This window comes from Lepisosteus platostomus, chromosome 28 (assembly GCF_059453375.1).
Source record: "Lepisosteus platostomus isolate fLepPlt1 chromosome 28, fLepPlt1.hap1, whole genome shotgun sequence".
NCBI lineage: Eukaryota > Metazoa > Chordata > Actinopteri > Semionotiformes > Lepisosteidae > Lepisosteus > Lepisosteus platostomus.
This window is the reverse complement of record NC_142638.1, coordinates 9,952,437-9,973,391: the sequence shown is the minus strand read 5'-3', so window position 1 is coordinate 9,973,391 and position 20,955 is coordinate 9,952,437. Positions and strand designations below refer to the sequence as shown.

At 43.6% G+C, this 20,955-nt stretch overlaps 1 protein-coding gene across 6 annotated transcripts in view; it reads left to right on the top strand.

Moving 5' to 3' along the window:
• The window catches only part of LOC148638845 (zinc finger protein Aiolos-like), a 42,599-nt gene extending 22,121 nt beyond the window's left edge, over window positions 1-20,478 (top strand). For all 6 annotated transcript variants that reach the window (XM_088623157.1, XM_088623158.1, XM_088623156.1 and 3 more), the window contains exons 6-8: window positions 1,219-1,335; window positions 6,502-6,618; window positions 15,625-20,478. In XM_088623157.1, coding sequence (XP_088479283.1) covers window positions 1,219-1,335; window positions 6,502-6,618; window positions 15,625-16,370 — 980 coding nt within the window. In that variant the 3' untranslated portion in view covers window positions 16,371-20,478. The remainder of the gene's footprint in view (window positions 1-1,218; window positions 1,336-6,501; window positions 6,619-15,624) is intronic.
• The last annotated feature ends 477 nt before the right edge of the window (window positions 20,479-20,955 follow it).

The following is a 20,955-nucleotide window of genomic DNA, read 5'->3' as shown; positions in this document are numbered from 1 at the left end:
CTCTCGTGTGTGGACAGCGGCAGCATGGTCGCAGTGATTGCTGTCTGGTGTCGTTATGTCACAGAGAACCACATCTTTTCACACCACATAACCTGACTCGGTGACTCATCTGTGAGCAGAGGGGGCAGGTACGGCAAACTTGACTTATCACAAGTCAGATTATACATCACACGTTACAATACAAACAGCTTTTTTAAGTGCATCGTCATTATCTCCAGCATTGGAGGGAAAGCCATGCCCTTAGCTCTCCTAAGGGTGGAGTCTTACTCATCTTCAGCTCTCTTTATTTTTTTGTTTTTAACGAATATATTTTGTCGAACCCTGTGTTTCAGCCGCATTTTGAATTCAATGTCTATCCCACCCAAGTTTTCCATTTTCTCTCAAAGTTTTAAGAATACATTTTGTTTTTAAGAGTAAGATATGCCCTTATAATGTTTAAAATAAATCATTTGAGAAAAATGTAATATAATCAGGATTTTGAAAATATCATGTAAAGTAAAGGAACATGTACCCTTGTACTTTTTATCCTTACCTGAGTGTGAAGTCTGGCACTTTTTAACACCTACAGCTTATTGTATTTTAAAGAGCCAAACCAGGCTCAAGTGGAAATTGGAAAGAAGAAAATCTATACCATGTATATATCTTACAAAGGCTGGGGAGTTGATTAATGTTTTTACTAACAGCATGTTGTTTTCCATAATGTGCCAATCAAATGATTCACATTGTGAAAGTGCAAAAAAGAAAACAAGTGTTGCAATACACTGCTACAAAAAGACAAAACTGATGAAATCGACTGATGTTAGCCAGTTTGTACAAATCGCAACGAATCTTCACATAAGGACTATCTTGAGTCAGACTAGTAGGAAGCAGGAAAGCTCTGCTTAGTCAGACCTGTCCTGGATTAAAACCTTTTTACACAGCAGAAAGTCCATGGCAGGGATTTGACTGGTAATAGTCATTAAATAGTACAATATGGTACTGTATGTGATACTTTGAATAGGTCTTAGGCACATCCTTTCCAAAGAAAGAACATCGAACTGTAGTGTTGCTGACCAGTTCATTCAAATTATGATATAACAGCTGTGTTTTTCTTAACAGATGTATTCAAGACAGATGGTCTACGTATATAACAGCAGGCGCTGTGAATTACTGTCACTTTCTGTGTTTTCAGTGTGGGATTATTAACTTGTCTGGTTGGTTGTTGGATTGGTTTTGCAGTGGAGAAGCCGTACAAGTGCAACTACTGTGGGAGGAGCTACAAGCAGCGCAGCTCCCTGGAGGAGCACAAGGAGAGGTGCCACGTGTACATCCAGAGCAAGGGCCACAGCGAAGGAGGTACGGCCACTGACCGCGCGCCCGTCACTCTGCCCGTTTTGCTTCCAAAGAGGGCGAGTCCGTCGCCGTACAGCCTGCGTCTCACCCCAAGGACAAAGCGCAAGCAGGGTCACGAGCTGGGCCTGCCCCTCTCAGGGCGGTGCCCAGTGAGCCGCTGGCAGGGCTATAGGTTTTGAGCCCAGAACAAGGATGGAAGCATCCTTAAAGACCGGCCTTCAAAGATTTAAACTGCTGTTAAGAGTCAGGAAACATTTCACTCCCCTTTTGTTTTTTTTGGCAAGTGTTTTTCCTATTATAATAATGTGCCTTAGGCCTAAGAGTAGTGGAAAATATTGACTACAGCTGAAGGGTCTTTAAACTTAATACGGAGTTTTTTGGGGGCGAGGCTGTGTTACAAAATATGCTCAGAAAAAAGATTGATAAATACTTTGCTTGCATGCATGATTCTCCTAATACAGGTGCATGTCTTCTCCAGACGAAGAAACTATAGAACAGCAGAATTTTACATTGTAAAGTATGTTAGTAAAAACCACTCAACGCCTTGTTATAGACTGTGGGATGGCAAATTCATGTCATCAAATCTATAGATAACCGCTTCGTACAGATTATATGCATAATAGGCAGTTGACTTCACTCAATTCCTATCACCCTGTGTTCAGAACTCGCATTTTGTCTGTTTGACCTATTTTGCCAACTGCTGTGAAATTCAGAGGTTTGTGAGCTTTCTTTCTGCAGAAGGCTCATGTTTAGGAGGACGTTTACTGGTTTCGTAAGTTCTGATCAGTGGAAAAGTCTCAGGCAGGCACGTGGTATGAAATTCAGTTTCCGAAAAACACTAAATTGAGCTGCGTAGTGTCAGGGACACATTGAACAACACTATCCCATCTACAATCTGTGGCAGGAGGCTTGTGCAACTGCAGAGTGTTTCGAGTTTATGTCTTGGACCCCAGTCTTTACCTTTTTTTCCACAGGAGCTATGATGGCCCTTTGCATTGGTTTATAACACCAACACAGTGCTCTAGCTTCAGCGGGCTCAAGCCCGGCAGAGAGTGGTCCGAGGCTGAATGAAGTTTCGGCCCTTCTGCGGTGGTTGTCTGAGCACTAGTTTTCACAGATGGTGCTCTGGGAAAGGGGGCTTGCAAGGAAGCTGTGTGGGTCTCCGCTATTTATTTGTGCTCCAAATCAATTCCAGCGAACTTTATGAAACCATGTTAAGACAGTGGAAAAAAACGAGCGAAAAGCCTTTCTCTTTTGCAAAGATTACGACATGCAACACTGGCACTCAGAAGCAGACCTTTGCTTTTACTTGATGCTTTGTGTTTTAAAGCTTAAGCTGTGGTTTTTAAAAAAACAAAACACAAATGCAGGTCCTCAATAGATACTGATTTCAGAGCAGCAGACCCGTTTCAAGATATTTATTATTTCTATATTCATAACCCCTCTATTTGTACATAACACCCTGCATCTTATAATATACACCTTAATAAGCATCTTAATTACCACCTTCTCGGAAATCAGATAGTGCCCCAAGCATAAACATAGAAGAGATTAAGGTCATTTTTACTAATAATAATGAATACCTTTGCTGGAGATGGACAATGCCAATACTGTCTGTGACTGAAGCTATGAACTGTACAGATTATTGCTTCTGTGTATGTAGTTACATTTCATTGGAGCACACTCTTTTCCACAGGCACTGAAATGTCTAAATTGGGATGTTTTTAAACAACAACTGTAAAACTCATTTTCATATCTTGCTGCTTCATCGAGGTTTGGTTTGATGTATTGTACTGTTTGTTTTTATCTTGAGCAGTGTTTATTTGCAGCTGTGTTACACTTCTGTCGGTTTGTTTTTTCTTTTCTATCTGGGTGTTTTGAGATGTTCTGCATGTAGATAGTAGAACAAAATGAAGATTACTAACATTATACATTCAGATATATATGGGATGTAAGGCATCACTGTAGCTACAAAAGGTAAAACAATATATACGGTATATATGATTAAATAATGAATGTTTTCTGGGTTTTTTGGGGGAAACAGAAAGTGTAGAGAGTATTTATTTACTAATATTGGAACATTTCCCAAGTCTTCTGGAAGTGTGCTGGATACATACAGTATGCTTAGTTCATGGAACGGAGTGGCCATGTCTGGCAGGTACAGTAACTCAGTAGTAGTTACCTTCCAAGCTCAGGTTAGCAGTGACAGCTCTTGGTCCTCAGAGATTTTTGTGATAGAGGGAGATGTCTGTTGCAGCCGTTCAGGGATTTGATAACAGTGTTGGAAAGCACTGGTTTCCTACGTTGCCAATGCAGGACGTACTGATCATTCCAGGTTTTCCAAATGTCAGGCTCTGGAGGGGCCCTCACCTGTGTGCAATGGGGTCAGATCTCTATGCTTCATTGAGGGTGTTGCTTGATCTGTGTAGTATTGGGGAGCTGTGTTTGATGTAGGCCATGGGCACGGCCTCGTATGTAACTGAAAGCCTTGTTTGATTTAATGTAGGTCATGATTTTGGTGTTGGGAGAGTTGGGCAGAAAACTGTTGCTCCGGATGTTGTATGTTTTGAGTAGTTTAATGTTACGTATGCCTCACTAGCACAAACAGTCCGAGCAGACAGGGGTGTTGAGCGTCTTTACAGAGGGATGCTCAGCTTGAGGAACAAAGCCTGTATTTGCCTGTTCATTGTGCTCTGGAACTAGTGGTGCTGAGGTGATGCAATGTGCCAGGAAGTGATGTCAAATGGTCTCCTTTGTTATCTTGCGGGCATCAATAAACACTTATAGAGGGTTCTTAAAGGAAGCAGCACTTGAGCACTGCAGTCTCCCAGTCTCCGGGCGCAGGCTTCTAATGTGCAGGGCGGCTGACAGAAGTCCCCAAGCTTCGGATCGCTCTATCAGATAAAGCTCTCCAGTTGCACAACACCTCACCTCCGCGCTCCTCGCTCCATCCCTTTTCAACCACATGAGAGCTGACACAGGAAGCATTGCCTCTTTTCTGTTCTTTATACTCAGCAACTGTGGTTTCATCTAAATTGACCTTCCCAATCCCCCCCCTTCCCCACGCCCTTCGCCACCTCATCATCCGTTGCTCATTTTCATTAGGCTCGCTGTGTTCGGTAAGAACGCAGAGAATGCAGACACTTCCTTTTTCAGTGGGTTTGTCATGCTTCACTCAAGGGGAAAAAGAACCTGCATGTCTTCTCCAGTCCTCCCCCCAAGATCAGTCAGTCAGTTTTTCTTTTACTTGATGCAGCAATCTACCATGGTAAACACCTTCCAAACAGATTCCCAAACTCTTGACCTGGAGGACACAGGAAGCTCAAGGAAGTCTTCATTGCAAGTATTACAACAAAATTCAGTATGTGACTGTTTTTCTCAGGAGGAGAGGGTCACACGATCAGAGCTGCCTCACTCACAACAGTGCCAGCTGCCTCCACACAGCCTGCAAGGCAGATTGACAGTGAGGTCGCGTCGCGCGGAGAGTCTGGTGTAAAAGAGAAGAGTGTACTGAAGAAAAGCAGAAACAATTGCAGAAAGGAGCTATACATAAAAGGAGTTATATATAAAAGGTTATACATAATAACTAAAAGAAGTACTGTCTGAGATTGACTTTAATAACGTTTTATTTGCGCATTTAAAAGAGTTAATTCCTTATGGCATCTTTTGAACGCTTGCAAAGTCCAGGATGTTGCTCACTCCACCATCCCTGTGGGAGTATATTCCGCACAGCGGCGTGCTGGGAGAACGCTGGTCAGGATGCAGGTCTGGTTTTTGGTTGGTTTTTATTTTTAAACGTAAAAAATAAGGTTAAAGTAAATAAGAATTCTTGTGTGGAGAGACCTGCACATACTGCGGCTATGGTCTGCTTGTGGTTTCCTTCTCCAGTAATTTGCTAATCAAAGAAGGCTTATTTAAAGTTTTCTGTTTTGTTTTACTTTCATTTATCTTGTACCTTATGACATCTAAGTCCAGTTCCAGTCTGGGTTAGAGAAGTTAGAGAAGAGGGACAGAATGTTCAGTAACATGGCTCTGTCACTGTGGAGGAAGGCTGGAAACCTGGGGAATAACTGGCTTTATTTTTTCGCTTGGGTGGGGCAGAGGGGCATCTCTAGAGTCCTTTTCACTTCGCAAGCAGGATAGACGAGGCAGCTGGGGACCGGAAGGAGGGTTTGCACATTGGGGTCAGTAGATCGGTGTATCGGCATGGCCTGTTTCGTTCACAGCTGTGTGCTTGACTAGAGGTTATGGAGAGGCCCAGGGGCCTTGGAGCACAGGCAGGATGAGAGGGACACAGCAGTGTGGGAGAGGCAGCACTGCCTTGCAGACCTTGTGACCGATGCAGACCTGCATGCAGAAGCTTGATTTTTAGACCAGAAGTGAGGAAGTGCAGGTGTACACAGAGCAGGAAAGTTTTCAAAATGAAGAATATTGGGAGTATTTATTTTTCAGTACTGGGGTCCGGTGTTGTTGAAATATTTACTGAGCTGGACACAGATCTTGTTCCCCAGATCTGGCCTTTTGTACAGTTCGCTGTGTTCTGCAGTTTCATTTCGACATGCATTCATCTTATTTTTCCACAGTTTGCTCCTCTCTTAAGCTTAAGCACACAAGGCTCTTTTGTGTGTTACTACTCTTCTCTCTTTTCTTTTGTGTATGGTACACCACAGTAGAATTTGTATTAGGTGTCAGTGGGGCTGCTATAAGTGCTGCCAGGCAGGGTGTCAGCCTGCTGCCTCTGCACACAACCATCCAGAGCCTGTCTTGCTCTGCGAGTTCCTCCTCTGCAGACACAGCAGGCTCAGCACTGGCTGGGTCCCCCATCAGAGGCTCCAGGTACCACAGGATGTCTCTCTCTCTCTCTGTCTCTCTTGCTCTCACTGTCTCTCTCGCTCACTCTCTGCTTCCACGCTGGCCACAACTGTGCCTCTCACCCACTGGCAAAATTCGGAGTTACGTCAGTTGTCGCCGATCAACTTCCTCCTAGCTACAGAAACAAGCAGTTTTTTTTTTCTAGCACACTTATCGTGGAGCCGTTAATCCTAAAAAAAAAGGAAAAGCAAAGAGAAATCCGGTTGCATTTCTGCAGCCTTGAGAAGTGGTCAGATTAATGACATATTCGCCAAATATCTCAGCAGAAGTAACTGACATATAGATTGTCTGAAACAGAGTCTGAAGACACCAAGGCTCCCAGAACACAGATGGGAACAGAGAGAGCTCTAGTACTGGACCGGCTGGCGAGCAATGTGGCCAAGAGGAAGAGCTCCATGCCTCAGAAGTTCATCGGTAAGTTTTTTATGGCTCTTTGTCTGTTTTAGTGTCGTTAGCTTTCCGGATTCGGAGGAGGAGGAGGAGGAGCAGTGGAAGGTGGTGAGGGGGGTTAGCGATGGCGAGCACCTTTGCCAGGAGTGAAGAGGCGGCCCGCGGCTCGGCCCGTTTGCCCCGCCGAAACTGCCAGGCTCCAGCCCGCCGCCGGCTTCTGCAGAGCTGATGTTTCCATTCTCGAATAAATAAGAACTGTGGCGGCCGAACGTGCTGATCAAAGCCCTCGAGCCTCAGCGCAGGCACTTGCTGTCACGGCTGGCTTTCACTTGCTTTGTCATTCTTTGTGGTAACGCTTCATCATATAAAGCAGGCACCTACTTAGGGTTGTTGAGAAAAGCTTGTGATTCTGAAAAAAATACACGAAGAAACTCAGAAATGATTAAGGCGCTATGTAAAGCACAGGTACTGGAATTTCTTTTTTCGCTGTTATCTTTTGAAGGCTTCTGCAAGTTATTTAACGCTGCAAAGTGATGCTTTTAATTCCTTTTGCTTTCACTGTGTGTCATGTCATGCTGCTTGCCTTGTTTGGAATTGAGTCAAAGGGGTAAATGACGATATGTTGTTTTTTTTGCTAGAATTTAGATTGCAGGTTTTATTATTGATTCAGTGTTCGCTTTCATCTCGCTTGCTGGAAGTATGTGCCAGGACTGTGCCCTGCCTCCCAGCTGTAACTGCACTCTGTAGACACGATGTCTTGAAAACAGCAAGACAGCTTTCTGTCAGGGACAGATCCTGCCTTTCTAAAACTCTTGTGTTACTTTCAAAGTGGTGTTAATAATTTTCAACTATTAACTAGTTCATGTGAAAATAAAAACTTAGTTAATAGGCTGGGATTTCTTCCATGTAGCTTTTGTAAAAAGTAACAGGTATGAAGTGCGTCCGTGTGATTTTTAACAAATAGTTAAGCTTTGATTTTATTCCATTTAATGTTTAGAATATTTAATTCTTGCTTAGTTTAGATTTTGCATTTGAAGACTGGATGGTTAAATATTTAATTAAAATGGAATGGAACACTAGAATCTTTGGCAGACATTTGTCAGCGAATATGTCTTGAGTTATTTTCTTAGAGCTGTTTTAGTGGAGGGTGCACAGTGAAATGGGGCTTTCCTGCTCTCAGATGATGGACCGGCTAGCTAGTTCTTCGCCAGAGGTGAACGTCAGGCGTTTGACCCCTGTAGGGTGAAGGAGGGAGAAAAGAGCAGGCTTAGTGTGAAAGGGAAATTTGAAAATGGGCAGAACAACCACGCAAATGTGTGAGCACGTGTGGGGCAGGGGATTTTCACTCTGACATCATGTGAGGTGCTGATAGAGCGTCTCGCCAGGGATCATCACGGGAGAGATGGGTTTTATCCCAGTGTTTGCATTGATCAATCTCAAAACGTTTTTCTTTTTTTTTTTGCTGGGTGTTGATCGTGATGGTTCTGCTTTTATTCCACTCTATTCTATTTGTCATTTTGCAGTAAGCAGTATTTTTTTTTGCCGTAGTGCAGAATTGGAAGCGAAATCTCAAATCGATATTAAGTGAAAAGAAACATGTTGGATGAGGAGGTCTCCCTTCCACACCTGCAGTCGGCACCTTGCTTTCAGCGAGTCCAGAGCTGACTCGTGCCCCGGAGTTCGAACGTTGTACTTCACCTTGGCCTGTGCAGAGCCACTCTGTCCCAGGCCTGTGGGAAGGCTGAGCCCAGTGTTCAGGTCCTTCACAGCCCCCGGGGAGCACATGAGATCACACGCCGGGCACACTGTGTCTTCATGGGCTGACTGCTGCCATCGCTCAGTGCAGTTAACAGAACATGGGGAATTTCCATTGTAAAAAAATATCCACTGTGGTCTGATCATTTACCTGGGTCTATCTAATCATTTTACAGATATGTGACACTTATTATAATATTTCTAAAAGATAGATTTTGGCTTCTCTAGTTTTGGTTTGTGTTTGAAAGCTAGTTTTTAAACTGCTGTTCAGAACATCACTCTTTTGTTTCCCTGGAGAACTGTAACTCTGTGCCCTATTCTCCTGGTTGGTCTTGTGAGGTGGCTTTCTCTGTTGAATACCGGCGTGCTCACGTACTGTATATTTCTTCGGAGCAACAGGAGGCTTTCTGAACAGTGACAGCTATTTTATGACAGTACCAGCTGAGATTATTCATAAACACAATGTTCATGTAATTCCTCTGGCTCGAGGATTTTCTGTGTATGTGTATGCTCCGAAAAGCAACAAGATTTGATTTAAAAGGATGTCGTGCTTTTCTCATGATCTTTACACCGGCTCCTACACCTCAGTGATTCATTTCTTTGCTCCTGGCAGCGGCAGCTCACTCTTGATTTTACAGAAGTACCCCCCCCCCCCCAGCCCCGGGCCCGATCGGCTCATGCCGTGGTGCTCTCGGTGCCCCGGCGCCGGGCCGCGCTGTGGGGACCTGGTGACTGTTGCCACACACCAGCCCGAGCTCCACGAGAGGAAAAAAGCGAGGTGGCAGTTTCTCTTTCTCGCTGGGAGAGAGCACGGGCCTGAACCGATGGTTCCGGTAAACACATTGCTTGCCTTTTTATTAAACTGTCTCTTGTTCTCAGTCTGGTAACAGTCTGAGCGGCGCGTTCGCACCCCTTGAGCCCCTCCGGTCACCCATCCTCCTCTCACGTTTTAAACGTCTGCGAGGACCCAAGGGACAGCTGGCTAGAACGGCAGCGATTAATGACTCGTTTTGAACGCGCTTTTAAACGGATCGTCGACGTGTTTTTTTAGAAAACGCAAAAGAGCTTCCCAGGGTTTCAAAACCAGCGAGGAGGCCTCAAGTAGCCATGAAAGCAGTGAAGTGGGTGCACGTCATGTGATTGTGCTTCTGTGTACGTGTGAGTTAACTGGCGTACATGCCTGCAACACACATGTGCAGTGCATTTGTTTGATGTATTCAGGGCTATTTTCACTCATGTGGGATTATTTCTTGACATGGCCATGTGACCTTTCATCTGTGTGTAAGCGAGTAGCGATGCGCCTCATCAGTTCGGACACTCAGGGCCCCATCGTCCCTGTATCTGTCAGCAGCTCCCTACAGGACAGCAATTCCTAAAAACATTTTTAGGAATCCTATTGCGGGACTGAGTTCCACTTTTTCATATATGATAAAGAGAAAATGTGTTTTCCCTTCTGTTCTATTATAATAGAACCTGCCTGTACGGGTGACAGTCACACAGAATTGTAAATACGTTTTTTTTTGAAGTCCCAATTTTTTGTAATATTAAGTAGCAAATATACTGTTGAATTATTTTCAATGCCGTTTTAAAATAAAAGCATGTTTTTATTTATTCCAAAATTGTACCAGACAGTTGAGTTAGCACTGTTTCTCATGTGATCCTTAGTTATTTCAGAAAATGTTTGATCTCTTCAGCCTTGCAGGATGTAAAAGCCTGGCACCAAGGAATATGGTTGTATCTTCTTTGTTATGATGGGACTTGTAAAATTTGATACCCAAGACATGAGCTTTGAGCAAAAAATTGATTTTCTTGTTTTTGCTGTTGAACCTTGTTTCCTAGTCAGTTGTTTCTGCCAGCCTGAAATTGTTTTTTTTTAATATCTAAATTGCTTTCCTTTGCAGAGAAAGGACAGTTTTTCATAATCACTCCATGATGTTAATTAACATTTTATAGTGTTTTCCACTTTGTTTCACAGATTAATACAGTACCCACTGCTGCCAGGTATTGACTGGTGCACTAGGACATTGTGCTTTGAGTGTTAAATTGGGGGTAAATTGTGTCCTGGTGTTTTGTGCTGCCAATATGGATCCTGGGTTCAGTTCCAGGCTGGGGCACCTTGGCTTGGTTCACAAGGGCTTAGTGTGAGTGATCTGGTTCTCTCCCGCTGTCCACATAGATCCGGGCTGGGTTGAGTCTGTCCAGGTGTACCTGTGTGTGTACAGTACAGTGTGTTGCAATGGTATTGTTCTTGGCCTGCCATTTTCCTCACCAGTTGGCGACAGATGGCTGCAGTTTGTGCCCTAAAGAAGCAGCACGACCGCTTTCTCTGTTTTGAGTACTTTTGCTGTTAAATCTATAAAAATCCCAGCTCACCTATTGTTTGACAATCCATTGTCAGGCCATACACTTCATGTATGATGAAGTCAGGGCTTTTTAACTTTTGTCCTTTAAGAATTCATCGTAGTGATTGAAGAATGGTTTTGAGAGAAGCATCAGCATTCTAAGCAGGGTTCAGTGTTGTGCTGCTGCAGATTAGAACTGACAATATCAAATTATAAAGTTAGACATCAGTCACTCACATTTTAGGACCGTGTGCACTTGGAGTTAATTGACACGTTTTCTGGTGTGTAAAGATAAAACATTCAGATACTGTACAGCAAATGTGTGAAACATAAAAAATACTGGAAGTTTGATCATGAGTGTGATTTATCAGTTTCTCTGCTAAATGTTTTTGATTTGTATTTTAGGTTGTGTGAAAACATGAGTCATAACCACTTTTTTTGCAAAACTATGTAGTTGTTGTAGGAGTTAGTGAAGTACATTTTTAATAACTTTTATGATGAGAAAATATGAGAATCTGTGAGAAACAGGTTTGCCTCTTAGAGAAAAAAGTGAAGAAGCCACTTTCATATAAGTGTGGGCTGTTTCTTTTTAGTTTGTGTTAGCTGCCTTGGGAGTATATAAAAAAAATGAGATATATTTAGACATTTTTCATTTTTATTATTTTTATTATTTCATTTTATTATTTTTAATGTTATTATATTAAATTCAGCAAACAAAACAAAATTATTTATCCGTTAAGGAAAAACCTACAAACCTGTAGTTAAAAAACAGTACAATAGTTTACTTGTAGCTTAAAAAATTAACAATCTTTTTTAAATCTTAGAGAATTCCTTCCAAAGGTTACAATATATTTTAAACATTTGAACACAAATATGTCTTACTTTTGTTCATAAATGCCCTTTTGTTGATCTTGTAAGAACAGTTACACTTGGGTGTATATCAAAATAGCTACACAGCTTTTGAAATATTAATGAATTTGTGAAATTATAATATAACTCAATTGCATCTATCTAGTAGACACGTGGTTTAGGCAGTTTTGAACATATATTGTGGCACTGGCTATAGTCATGTTTCATTTAAGTAAATATCTGTCCTGGAGGTGTGGTGTCTCTTTTTAGTTGACTAGTGCAATACAACATGAGCAGAAACTGTGATCTCTGCATAAATACTGATTTCTTCCTCCCCCCTGGGGAGTAAAGAGATGTCTCTCTCAGCCCTTAGATTAATTCCATGTGCTCTTCAGCCAGACCGTGGTCCATATTAGTAACTAGTTCGAACTTGTTTTGGAAAAAAAATTAGAACACCATCGAAACCTTGTACAGTAAATGTGTCATAAATAACTTTACAGGCACCTCTGTATGCAGTTTAAAGTACTTGAATAGGTGCCACTGCTGGCAGGGCGCTGTGCCTCTGTGTTCCGGCTGATTCCTCCCTCTGGTGCAGGAACCTGTCTTGTAGGAAGCTGAATCCTGTAGCAGATGAATCAGGTTATATCTGGTAACAAATGGGTGACACGATATTGTATTCACTTGCAATACAAAACATAAAGCTTTTCATAGTGCATCGCTGGACACTGTTTATCTTAAATGCAATGCCATAGTTGATGTTGAGTTTTTAAAATAAAAATACTGCAATGTGCATGGAAGCTCTGAAAGTCAGAGTCTGTACTTTAAACGTGTTCATTGCACTCAACCCTCAGGCATTTCTGCAAAGTGGAAGCTGGGATGAAACCGCTGCATTTTTTTCTTATTAAAGTGTGCAAACAAGCCTTTCACACCACAGGCTCTGACTCTATGCTCACTTCAGATAAGTTTGAGAAAACACAAGAACAATTTGTTCCATCTCTCTGTTTTAAACCACTATCAAGGGTGTTATTTCCAATAGTACTGTACAGCCCCAAAAATAACTTCAAATAGCTGCTCTGGCAAAAGGTGAGAATTTGCTTGTCAACTCAGTGCTTCAGCCAAGCACAAGCAATGAAGGTGTGTGACTTTCAGCAGTCAAGCCAGCTACCTGCTCCTCGTACCCCTGCTGGGCTGGGCACCTCTTTGTCATTTTATTCTGCCTTGCAGACATTTAATATTTGAAAAATAAATAAAACCTAAATAATGTGACCTGCTCTCTCAGGGTTTAATACTCTTTTTTTTAAAAAAAGAAGTGTTAAAAAGAGCTTTTTTGAAGCCACAACCAACATTTTAAACTTTAGTTCATCCCAAAGGTAGAGTCAGGTTAATTGGGAGAGAAAAGGTCCTAGGATTGAAGACCATAAAGTTGGAGAATTCACCTCACTTCTTGAGAAGCGTGGTGTGAGGAAAACTGGCCACAAGCAGACTTGTGATGGGTTCAGCTGTTGGTAGAGAGAGGCAAGAGACTTGGTGAAGTCTGCACAGTGTTTCATTCATGTATCGCTCCAGAAACCAGAACACACTCTGATCTACTTGCCGCCTAGGCTTGCAAAGGGCTTCTACGATGTTATAGGTCTGAAAATGGATTACGCCACTACTGTATAGCCGCTGTTAACGGAGAACTCGCGTTCGTCTGTCTTCAGCTCTTGAGCTGAGTCTGCACCTCGCAGTTCTGCTCTTTGCACAGTGTCAAAGCTTGAAAGCAAATGGTGAGAAGGAGGGGGGGCTTGATTAGTACTGTAGTAAACCCACAGTGTTAGCAACACATTTCATTGTCAATTTTTTTTTCTTGTAGTCCCTTTGTCAGTTCCACTAAGCCGAATTGAGTTAAAAGGTTGAAGGAATTTAAGTATGACTGGCTTTTTGAACTGCCAGAACATGAAGTGCCGTTTTCCAAAGCCAGTGGCTTACCTTTATAAGAATGTGACCATGGTAGATTTGGTGTCTACAGTGTTGTACTGTGCATGTGCAGTGTATTTTATTTCATTGAGATTGGGCTCAGGGTTTATTTGATCACCCATCCTAGTGTTTGCACTGCTTGCAAAGCAGCAACTTGTGTTACCTTCACGTTGGAAAAGGGCAGTGTTTTTTTGTCTCATTACTCTGCAACATCCAGCAGGTTTGCTGCTGAATGTATCAGGGTTTCTCTTCATTTTTTTCCTGCCCATCTTTGCAAGCCTGTACGTTTGAGATTGTCAGGAAGTGTTTGCCTGTGCCTGTGCTGGTGCAGTGGAAACTGTTGGTTGGCTGGTTTCTTACACATGCTGGATTGTCAGAAGTGGAGCTGATGGCCCCGGCTGCAGTATGTAACCAGCTTGACTTTTCAGGCGAGGCATGCATTAAGTAAAGAGCCTTTCAAGTGGTGGGGTCTGTGGTCTGATCGATGAGCGTGTCCCTGCCTACTCTGAGCTCTGGGGTGCACTGCATGCTGCAGCAGTGCACGCGACTCAACAATGACCCCCTTAATACAGCGAGCTAATAATAGAGCTGGGAGAGAGAGGCGCAGGGCCTGGCTTGGTGGCCTGTAGGTCAGAATTCGATTTCACTGTAAAGAGCAGAGGGTGGGAATCACAACGTCGGGAGGAGAGACTGGGGCAAAAGGGGTGCTAGTCCCTCAGGGGAACTTTGTGCAGAAAAGGAGAAGCCATCTTCACTTAAGAAGGGAATTTGGCAATAATGTGGTCATTTGTGGGTTGCGATGCACATCCCCTTAATACACAGTATTTTTTAACTGAGCAGCAACCTGTACAAGAGAGACACTTCTTGACATGCGCACATGCATGTCCATTGATGAGCATCCTTTTCCCGATTTTCCTCGATGAAGACCTAATTTTCTTTGGCAGATTCTCCACAAAGACGGGTGAGATCCCGGGGCCAATCCTGGAGTAAAATAATTACTTGAAATATCTCAGCTGCCACTTGCTACTCGGTATTTATTGTGCCTTCTTTGAGATCAACCTTATTATTTCAGACACCAGGTCCATACTTGCATCCTTGAGTGTGTATATAGCAACTGTATATGTATGTGCATACACATGGAAACTGTTCTTTTGCATGAAGGCTCAAGATCATCTGATGTGTGGACTACTGTGTAGTTAAGCAGGGGAAAAGCTCTATCTTTGTGTACAATGGCAAGCTGACATACAATCTGTATATAACCACTGTGGGATCCTATGGGCTGGAAACACAGTGTCTGAGATGCTCGATGGATTCTGAAGCAATATGGTGTGGCTTCTCAGCTGCGCTGGGAAGCTCCTTTTAGGACCGGACAGACTGTTGATCTATCCTCCAACGCCTGCAAAGTCAAAAGTTTTCAGTACGTCTTTCTAGGTTTGTGGAGGGCTTGTAGGGAGAAGAATGTACTCTTGATTTCCCGGTCCTGCCCTGCACGCGAGAGAGATTTCCTAAATGACCTGCATCACTGGTTCTTCCACATTTGTTCCTCTTGCACAAAACTACTGCAGTGTGTTTTGCACCGTGCTTTGCAAAGCAGCTTATCATGTACCAAATAAACTGAAATCTTCCAATATGGTAACCACAACACTTAAAAAAGGTAATATTTTCAACCACAGCCCTCGTAAGAAAACAAAAGGGAGTAAAGCAAACGTGAGCAGGTGCTGCTCTCTTGAGCTTGTGGTGAAACTGCTGCCAAGGACTCTCGGGCCTCCTCTCCATGACTCATGCTCTGTAGCAAGAAAGCTGACGGATTTTTAGTAATATCTGTTACGGTAAGAACCTGCACGTGCCTTCCAGCTCTCGACGGGAGGCCTCATGTTTCCAGTCCGCGTGTGTTACGTTCTCTTCCCCGCTTATGGAAAAACAACGCTGCTTTGCACCTGGCTTGCTTCTTCGCGCCCAACTTTGCCGTGCTCTCTCCAGGACGCTTTCTCCAGGACGCTTTCTGCCGCAAGCTTTAGGACGCTCCTTGGGAATCGGGGGTCAAGCCTCCCCTGTGTGGACAGCAAGTTAATTTTTTCTTTTTTTTTTTGTCCTCCAAATTTTGTGTATGTTGTGTGCCACTGCCCAGGTGACAAACGGCTCTGCCTAGACATCAGCTACAGCAGCAATATGATGTTTAGCAAGGACAGCGAGCTCATCGCAAGAGGCATGATGGAGCCGCCGATGGGGTACTTGGGTGCGGACGGCATGCACCCCCTAATCCAGACACCCTCCTCCGGGCCACCCCCTCCAGACATGGTCCAGGTCATCAGCAGTGCCTTCCCCATCCCTCTGACCCGCGCGGAAATGGCCAACGGCCACGAGTCAGAGAGCGGGGGCCACCAGCCTCACCCCCGAATCAAACGGCAGCCGTCCAACCACGGCCCCTCGCCCAGCCACAGCGGGCAGGAGTCCCCAGACGCCGACAGCAACCACCCGGACGAGCGGAGCGGGCACGGGCCCCCGCTGTACAACCTGGGCCACCTGCTGATCCCCCGGCCACGCAACGGGCTGCACGCCCCCGCGCCGCACCCCCACCCGCCCCACAGCCTGAAGGACCTGGGGCCCCGGCCATACGAGGCCCTGAAGCCGCCGGCCGGCCTGTCGCTCCAGGAGGTGGTGAGGGTGGTGAACGCGGAGGGCGAGGCGGTGGGCGCGTACCGCTGCGACCACTGCCGGGTGCTCTTCCTGGACTACGTCATGTTCACCATCCACATGGGCTGCCATGGCTTCCGGGACCCCTTCGAGTGCAACGTGTGCGGCTACCGCAGCCAGGACCGCTACGAGTTCTCCTCGCACATCGCCCGAGGCGAGCACCGCCTCCTGCTCAAATAGTGCAGCCCGGCAGCGTTGGCAGAGATGTGCTTGTCCATACAGCTATATAGATACTTTTTGAGTGCCTTACATATACGGTATACATATACACGCGTTTACTGGAGGTTGGAAGTGCTACAGGAGGTAGCGTAGCATTAAACAACTGATCTGCTACTTGGCCACGGTTGTGCATCGCTCTCTACGTGTCGGGGACGCACAGGAACTCTCAGGTTTTAGGCACTGAGCCGGCGACGCGGGACATCGCCCAGCGCCCTGCCTGTGTGTGAAGACACCTTGAGCAAGGTGAAAGGTCGGGACTGCTGTCACTGCTGCCAAGCACTGCAGAAGCTTCCAAGAGCTGTGTTTGTTTTTTTTAAATATGCCTATATGTATATGGAGTGTGTTTTTTATCTTTGTATAATCCTGTGTCTGTGTTGACGGCCCATGTTCAATCTATTTCAGATGATGATTTCCTCTGATTTCGTTGTTTCTCTTGCATTTGCAGTATTCCAGGGTGCTCTGTAGTGCCTTTGCTGTTTTGGGGGTACACTGATAGTTCCCACTTACTAGATATCTTAACTCAGGACTGAGGTCTCCCCGGTATTTTCATTTTCTAGATAAAGCCCCTTGATATACCAGGGGGGAGTACTTGGTATATTGACCTTCTGGGAGTTGGGTTCTGAGTAAGAACCCCATTTCAATTTGATACTGTATTTCACCAAAGTTAGTGAAAAGATATTCCACTAGCACACCAGACACTGGGATAGAACTGGGTGTATACTTTCATACCTCTGTAGAAGAAGATGAAGGGATACAAGCGTAGACCGTCAATCTCCCAGCCACTATTATATTACTCTGTATTACTCTTGCTTTTTACTGCACTATTTCCAGAATGCTGGGCATTTATTTATCTTGCGTTCAAAAATGTACACTGGAGGAGTGCATTAAATAGGCACTTGTTTGTATAAATTCATTTTTTGTGTGTATATATACCCAGCAGCTGTCACTGCCCTGCACATTTATTACAAATAAAATATGCTTTCTGCGGCTAGAAAATGCTTTAAAAGAAAAGGTGATAGAAATATCTGAGCAACACATGTGAGGCGAGCTGAGGAGTGTCCCAGCCTAAAAAAGTTTGGAGTAAGGGGAGGAGAAAAAATCGCAAAATAAAAATAAAACACAGTCCCATTCAGAGAGGGACTGGAGTGGAGTGGGACTCTGTGTTGTTGCTCTCTATGGGTTCTACTCCAAGCCTCATTTACATTGTTTGTAATTTTTTTTAATGTGTTGAAACAAGTGTAATATCTTCCATGAACACAGCTGTGTTAATGAGAATGGCCTTCTCTCGCTTGTAACCTTAATGTCTCAATGCTCCTCTCACTGGGATGGTTTCTGTTTTTGTCTTCTGTTTTGGTTTTCTGTGCAGTTTAAAGTTGATTTATTTTTTTTATTTTAAAGCCTCAGTCAAGACATGCAGATCAAGTTCTAGTGTTATCCACACATGCCCTTAAGAAAGCTCTGTTGATAATTTCTAGAGAACACTTGTGCAATAAACAAAATCCACAGCAAAAACCCTATCTTCATCTGACATGTTTTTATTCCTCTGCATTTTTCACCTGTTAAACAAACGTGTTGTGCATATTTACTAGAAGATTGTCTTACAGACAGATTTTGCTGTAATTGTCATAAAGTTCCTGACTCTCGGAACAATGCCTTACTGTCAGGGCTCATGCACCTTGGAGCAGACAGTAGCTGCTGGTTTTTAAATTCCTTAGCAAAGAGTAAGGATGTTCTGTTTCCTGCAAAAACACACTGACTCCGTTGGTGCAAAATACATTTTTTATTTTGTGCGTTGAGATTCATCAGTCCTGTTTTGGGTTTTCTGAACTGCTTTAAGATTGCAGTCATGTGAGGCGCTATATGAACTGAAACGGCAGCTGTCCTGTTTCCTAAATTGAGGTTGTGAAAATGTTTGACACTTATTTAGTTTTGTGGTACTGCAGTATAACTACCACTGGAAGTGTGATCATACAATACTGCCACACAAAATCGTTCTTGTTTTAAGTTACATAATGTGAGGCTATTACTTGCCCACCTACCAGCTATCATGCTGACTCACAGAAGGGTCTGACAGAGCTGTGGGCTATAGTAGTCTCCTTTGTGTGCACACACAGGATCCACCCTGTACTGCTCCTTACTGGACTGCAGTTTACTAATAAATGGACACAGTGGAGACATCCCACTCTGTTTTAGTCTGGTGTTTTGCCTTATCAAAGAAAGTGCGACACGGGGAGTCCTGACATGACCCTAAGGAAAGACCCTTTACCCTGATCGAGTGACTCTGGTGCGGTGTTGTATGGAGTTCATCTTGAAAGTTAGAGAGGAGGAGAAGTTCCAATTCCACCATCCGCCAGATCTGAATTCAGAACTCTAGACCACTGCTTTCCAGTGGTGATCGCACTGCCCCCCAGCTCCACAACGAGCACAGCAGCCTCTTGGCTTAAAGTGGGGGAGGGGGAATTATAGGGTGTTCCGACTTACTTGTCCATACTGGATGTCTCTCTAGAAACAAAGATGGTCAAAGCCAAAATATTGGTAGAGTCTCTTTCTACTATTGACGTATCTAACCCTGTCTAACCTTATGAAAATCAACTGTCTTCTGAAGTCATGGGTTCCTGTTGCTTCAACATGCCTTCACTGGGCTTTATAACAAGATCATACATTTTTCTAAGTGAATTTTACCATGGTGCACTGGTATTCCTATGGCCCAGTATGGTAAAGCACAGTGAGAGCAGGCTCAGTCTTTAGTAAACCATAGTACACTGTACAGAAGTACTATGATAAATTCACCATGGGGACCTTTCATCAGGGCAGAAACACTGCTGGGGCTTCTTCGGCCCTGAGATGAGACAGCTGTGCCTCTGCTTGTCTTCATTCCCACAGTGACACAAGCAGCCGAAAAGCCCTGCAACAGATAAACACAGTTAAACCTGAAAGACCGTGCTCAGTAAAACAACATTCAAATGTGTTAGACAATTTCTCATCGCTGCAGATTTTAGAAGCAGAACTCTGGAAGACCGAGGGTAATGGGGAACATTTTGCTTTCGAGCTGCTCAGTTCAAACTCAAGCCGGCAAATCTCGGTATCTGCACTTTTCCTATCAAGTGCTTATTATAAAACGGAATTCTACATTCCATTGTAAACCTTCATTTGTTCTGTGAATGGAGTAACGAAAACATCCCTTTGTATGAATGTCCTCTGACATGTACGTAAACTGTTTTTTTACATTAACATTAAGGCAATAAAAAAAGAGATTAAAAGTATTTACTGGATTTATTTGTAGTGTGACTGACAACTGTTTTCTGACTGTTGAAAGGCTGAAAAGCTTCTTGTAAGAGTGAGTTTAGAAATGTGACCACACTGCAGATGAAAAAACAAAAAGACAGATTAAAAGGATCGACAAGTGTTGCAAATTAATCTCTCAGCGTGAGGCAGAAAATAATAACAGTCATCAAGAAGTTATTTTAAAGGATTGATGTGTAGAAAAACCACATGCTTTCTTTAGGGCTTTCTGACAAGCAGAGCCCTGCTGCTCTGTCGTAGACCAAGATGAGTTTAGTCGGAATTGGCCTTAACTGCAGCAGAGGGGCACTTGACATTTGGATTTCCACCAACACCTGTGATCATATACAGCAGCTCCATTGACCATTTTAAACGACACCTCATGTTTTGTTGGTTTCTGACAATTTTCTCTTCAGTTGCTTATGAAAAAAATGTGGAATTGCCCATCACCTCTCTCTACATCTTCTCATGTTCATTTGTATATAGAAATGTTATATAGAGATGTGCTTTTCTGTTTAATTCAAAATGAGTCCTGTTCGTTCTTGCAACTGAGTTTCGCTTCTAATGCACTGCAGCTTCCCATCGATGTGTTAAAGGAGATATTGTAAATCGTTCTGTCCGCAGAAGGAAGAAAGACTGTTTTAGACCATTTTAGATAATGTAGCAAAATCTGTTTATGAGCTGTGAGTTAAGAACAGTCTGTTTTAGTGTTTGTGTTGCAGTTTCAAAGCGTGCACTGTAATTCTGTACAGAGGAACCAAATAAAATGTTTTATCGACTTCAAAAACCTCTCGCCTCATGTTCAGTCTTTCTGTTGTGGAAGAAGTACCATTTAAACATCCCATTTCGAACATGTGAAAAAGACACCTCTAAGATCTTAAAGGTCACTTTGCTGGGCATCATATTTAGTTTGTGGTTTTCAAGCAATTAACAGCCTCTACAGCTACACCTCTGTGCTATTTTCAGTGTTGCAAATTTCCTCCTTCCTTGTAGTCTTCAAAAAAAAAAATTGAACATCCATTTTCTTTTGCTGTTTAGTTTTCAACATTTCCGTATCGAAATGGGCGATTTGGTGTATGAGAGACATGGACTCCCCACTCTGCATAGCCTCTGGCTCTGTAGTTAAACATCCGGTCAGTCTAGTGGTTGTTTTGCAACATTTGTACGTTCTATAATATTCAGGCATTGTTTTTTTGGGGGGGTAGACGTAGTTTACCTGTCCCCTAGTCTGCCTGAAAACACTCACTTGCAGTCCTGAAGATGA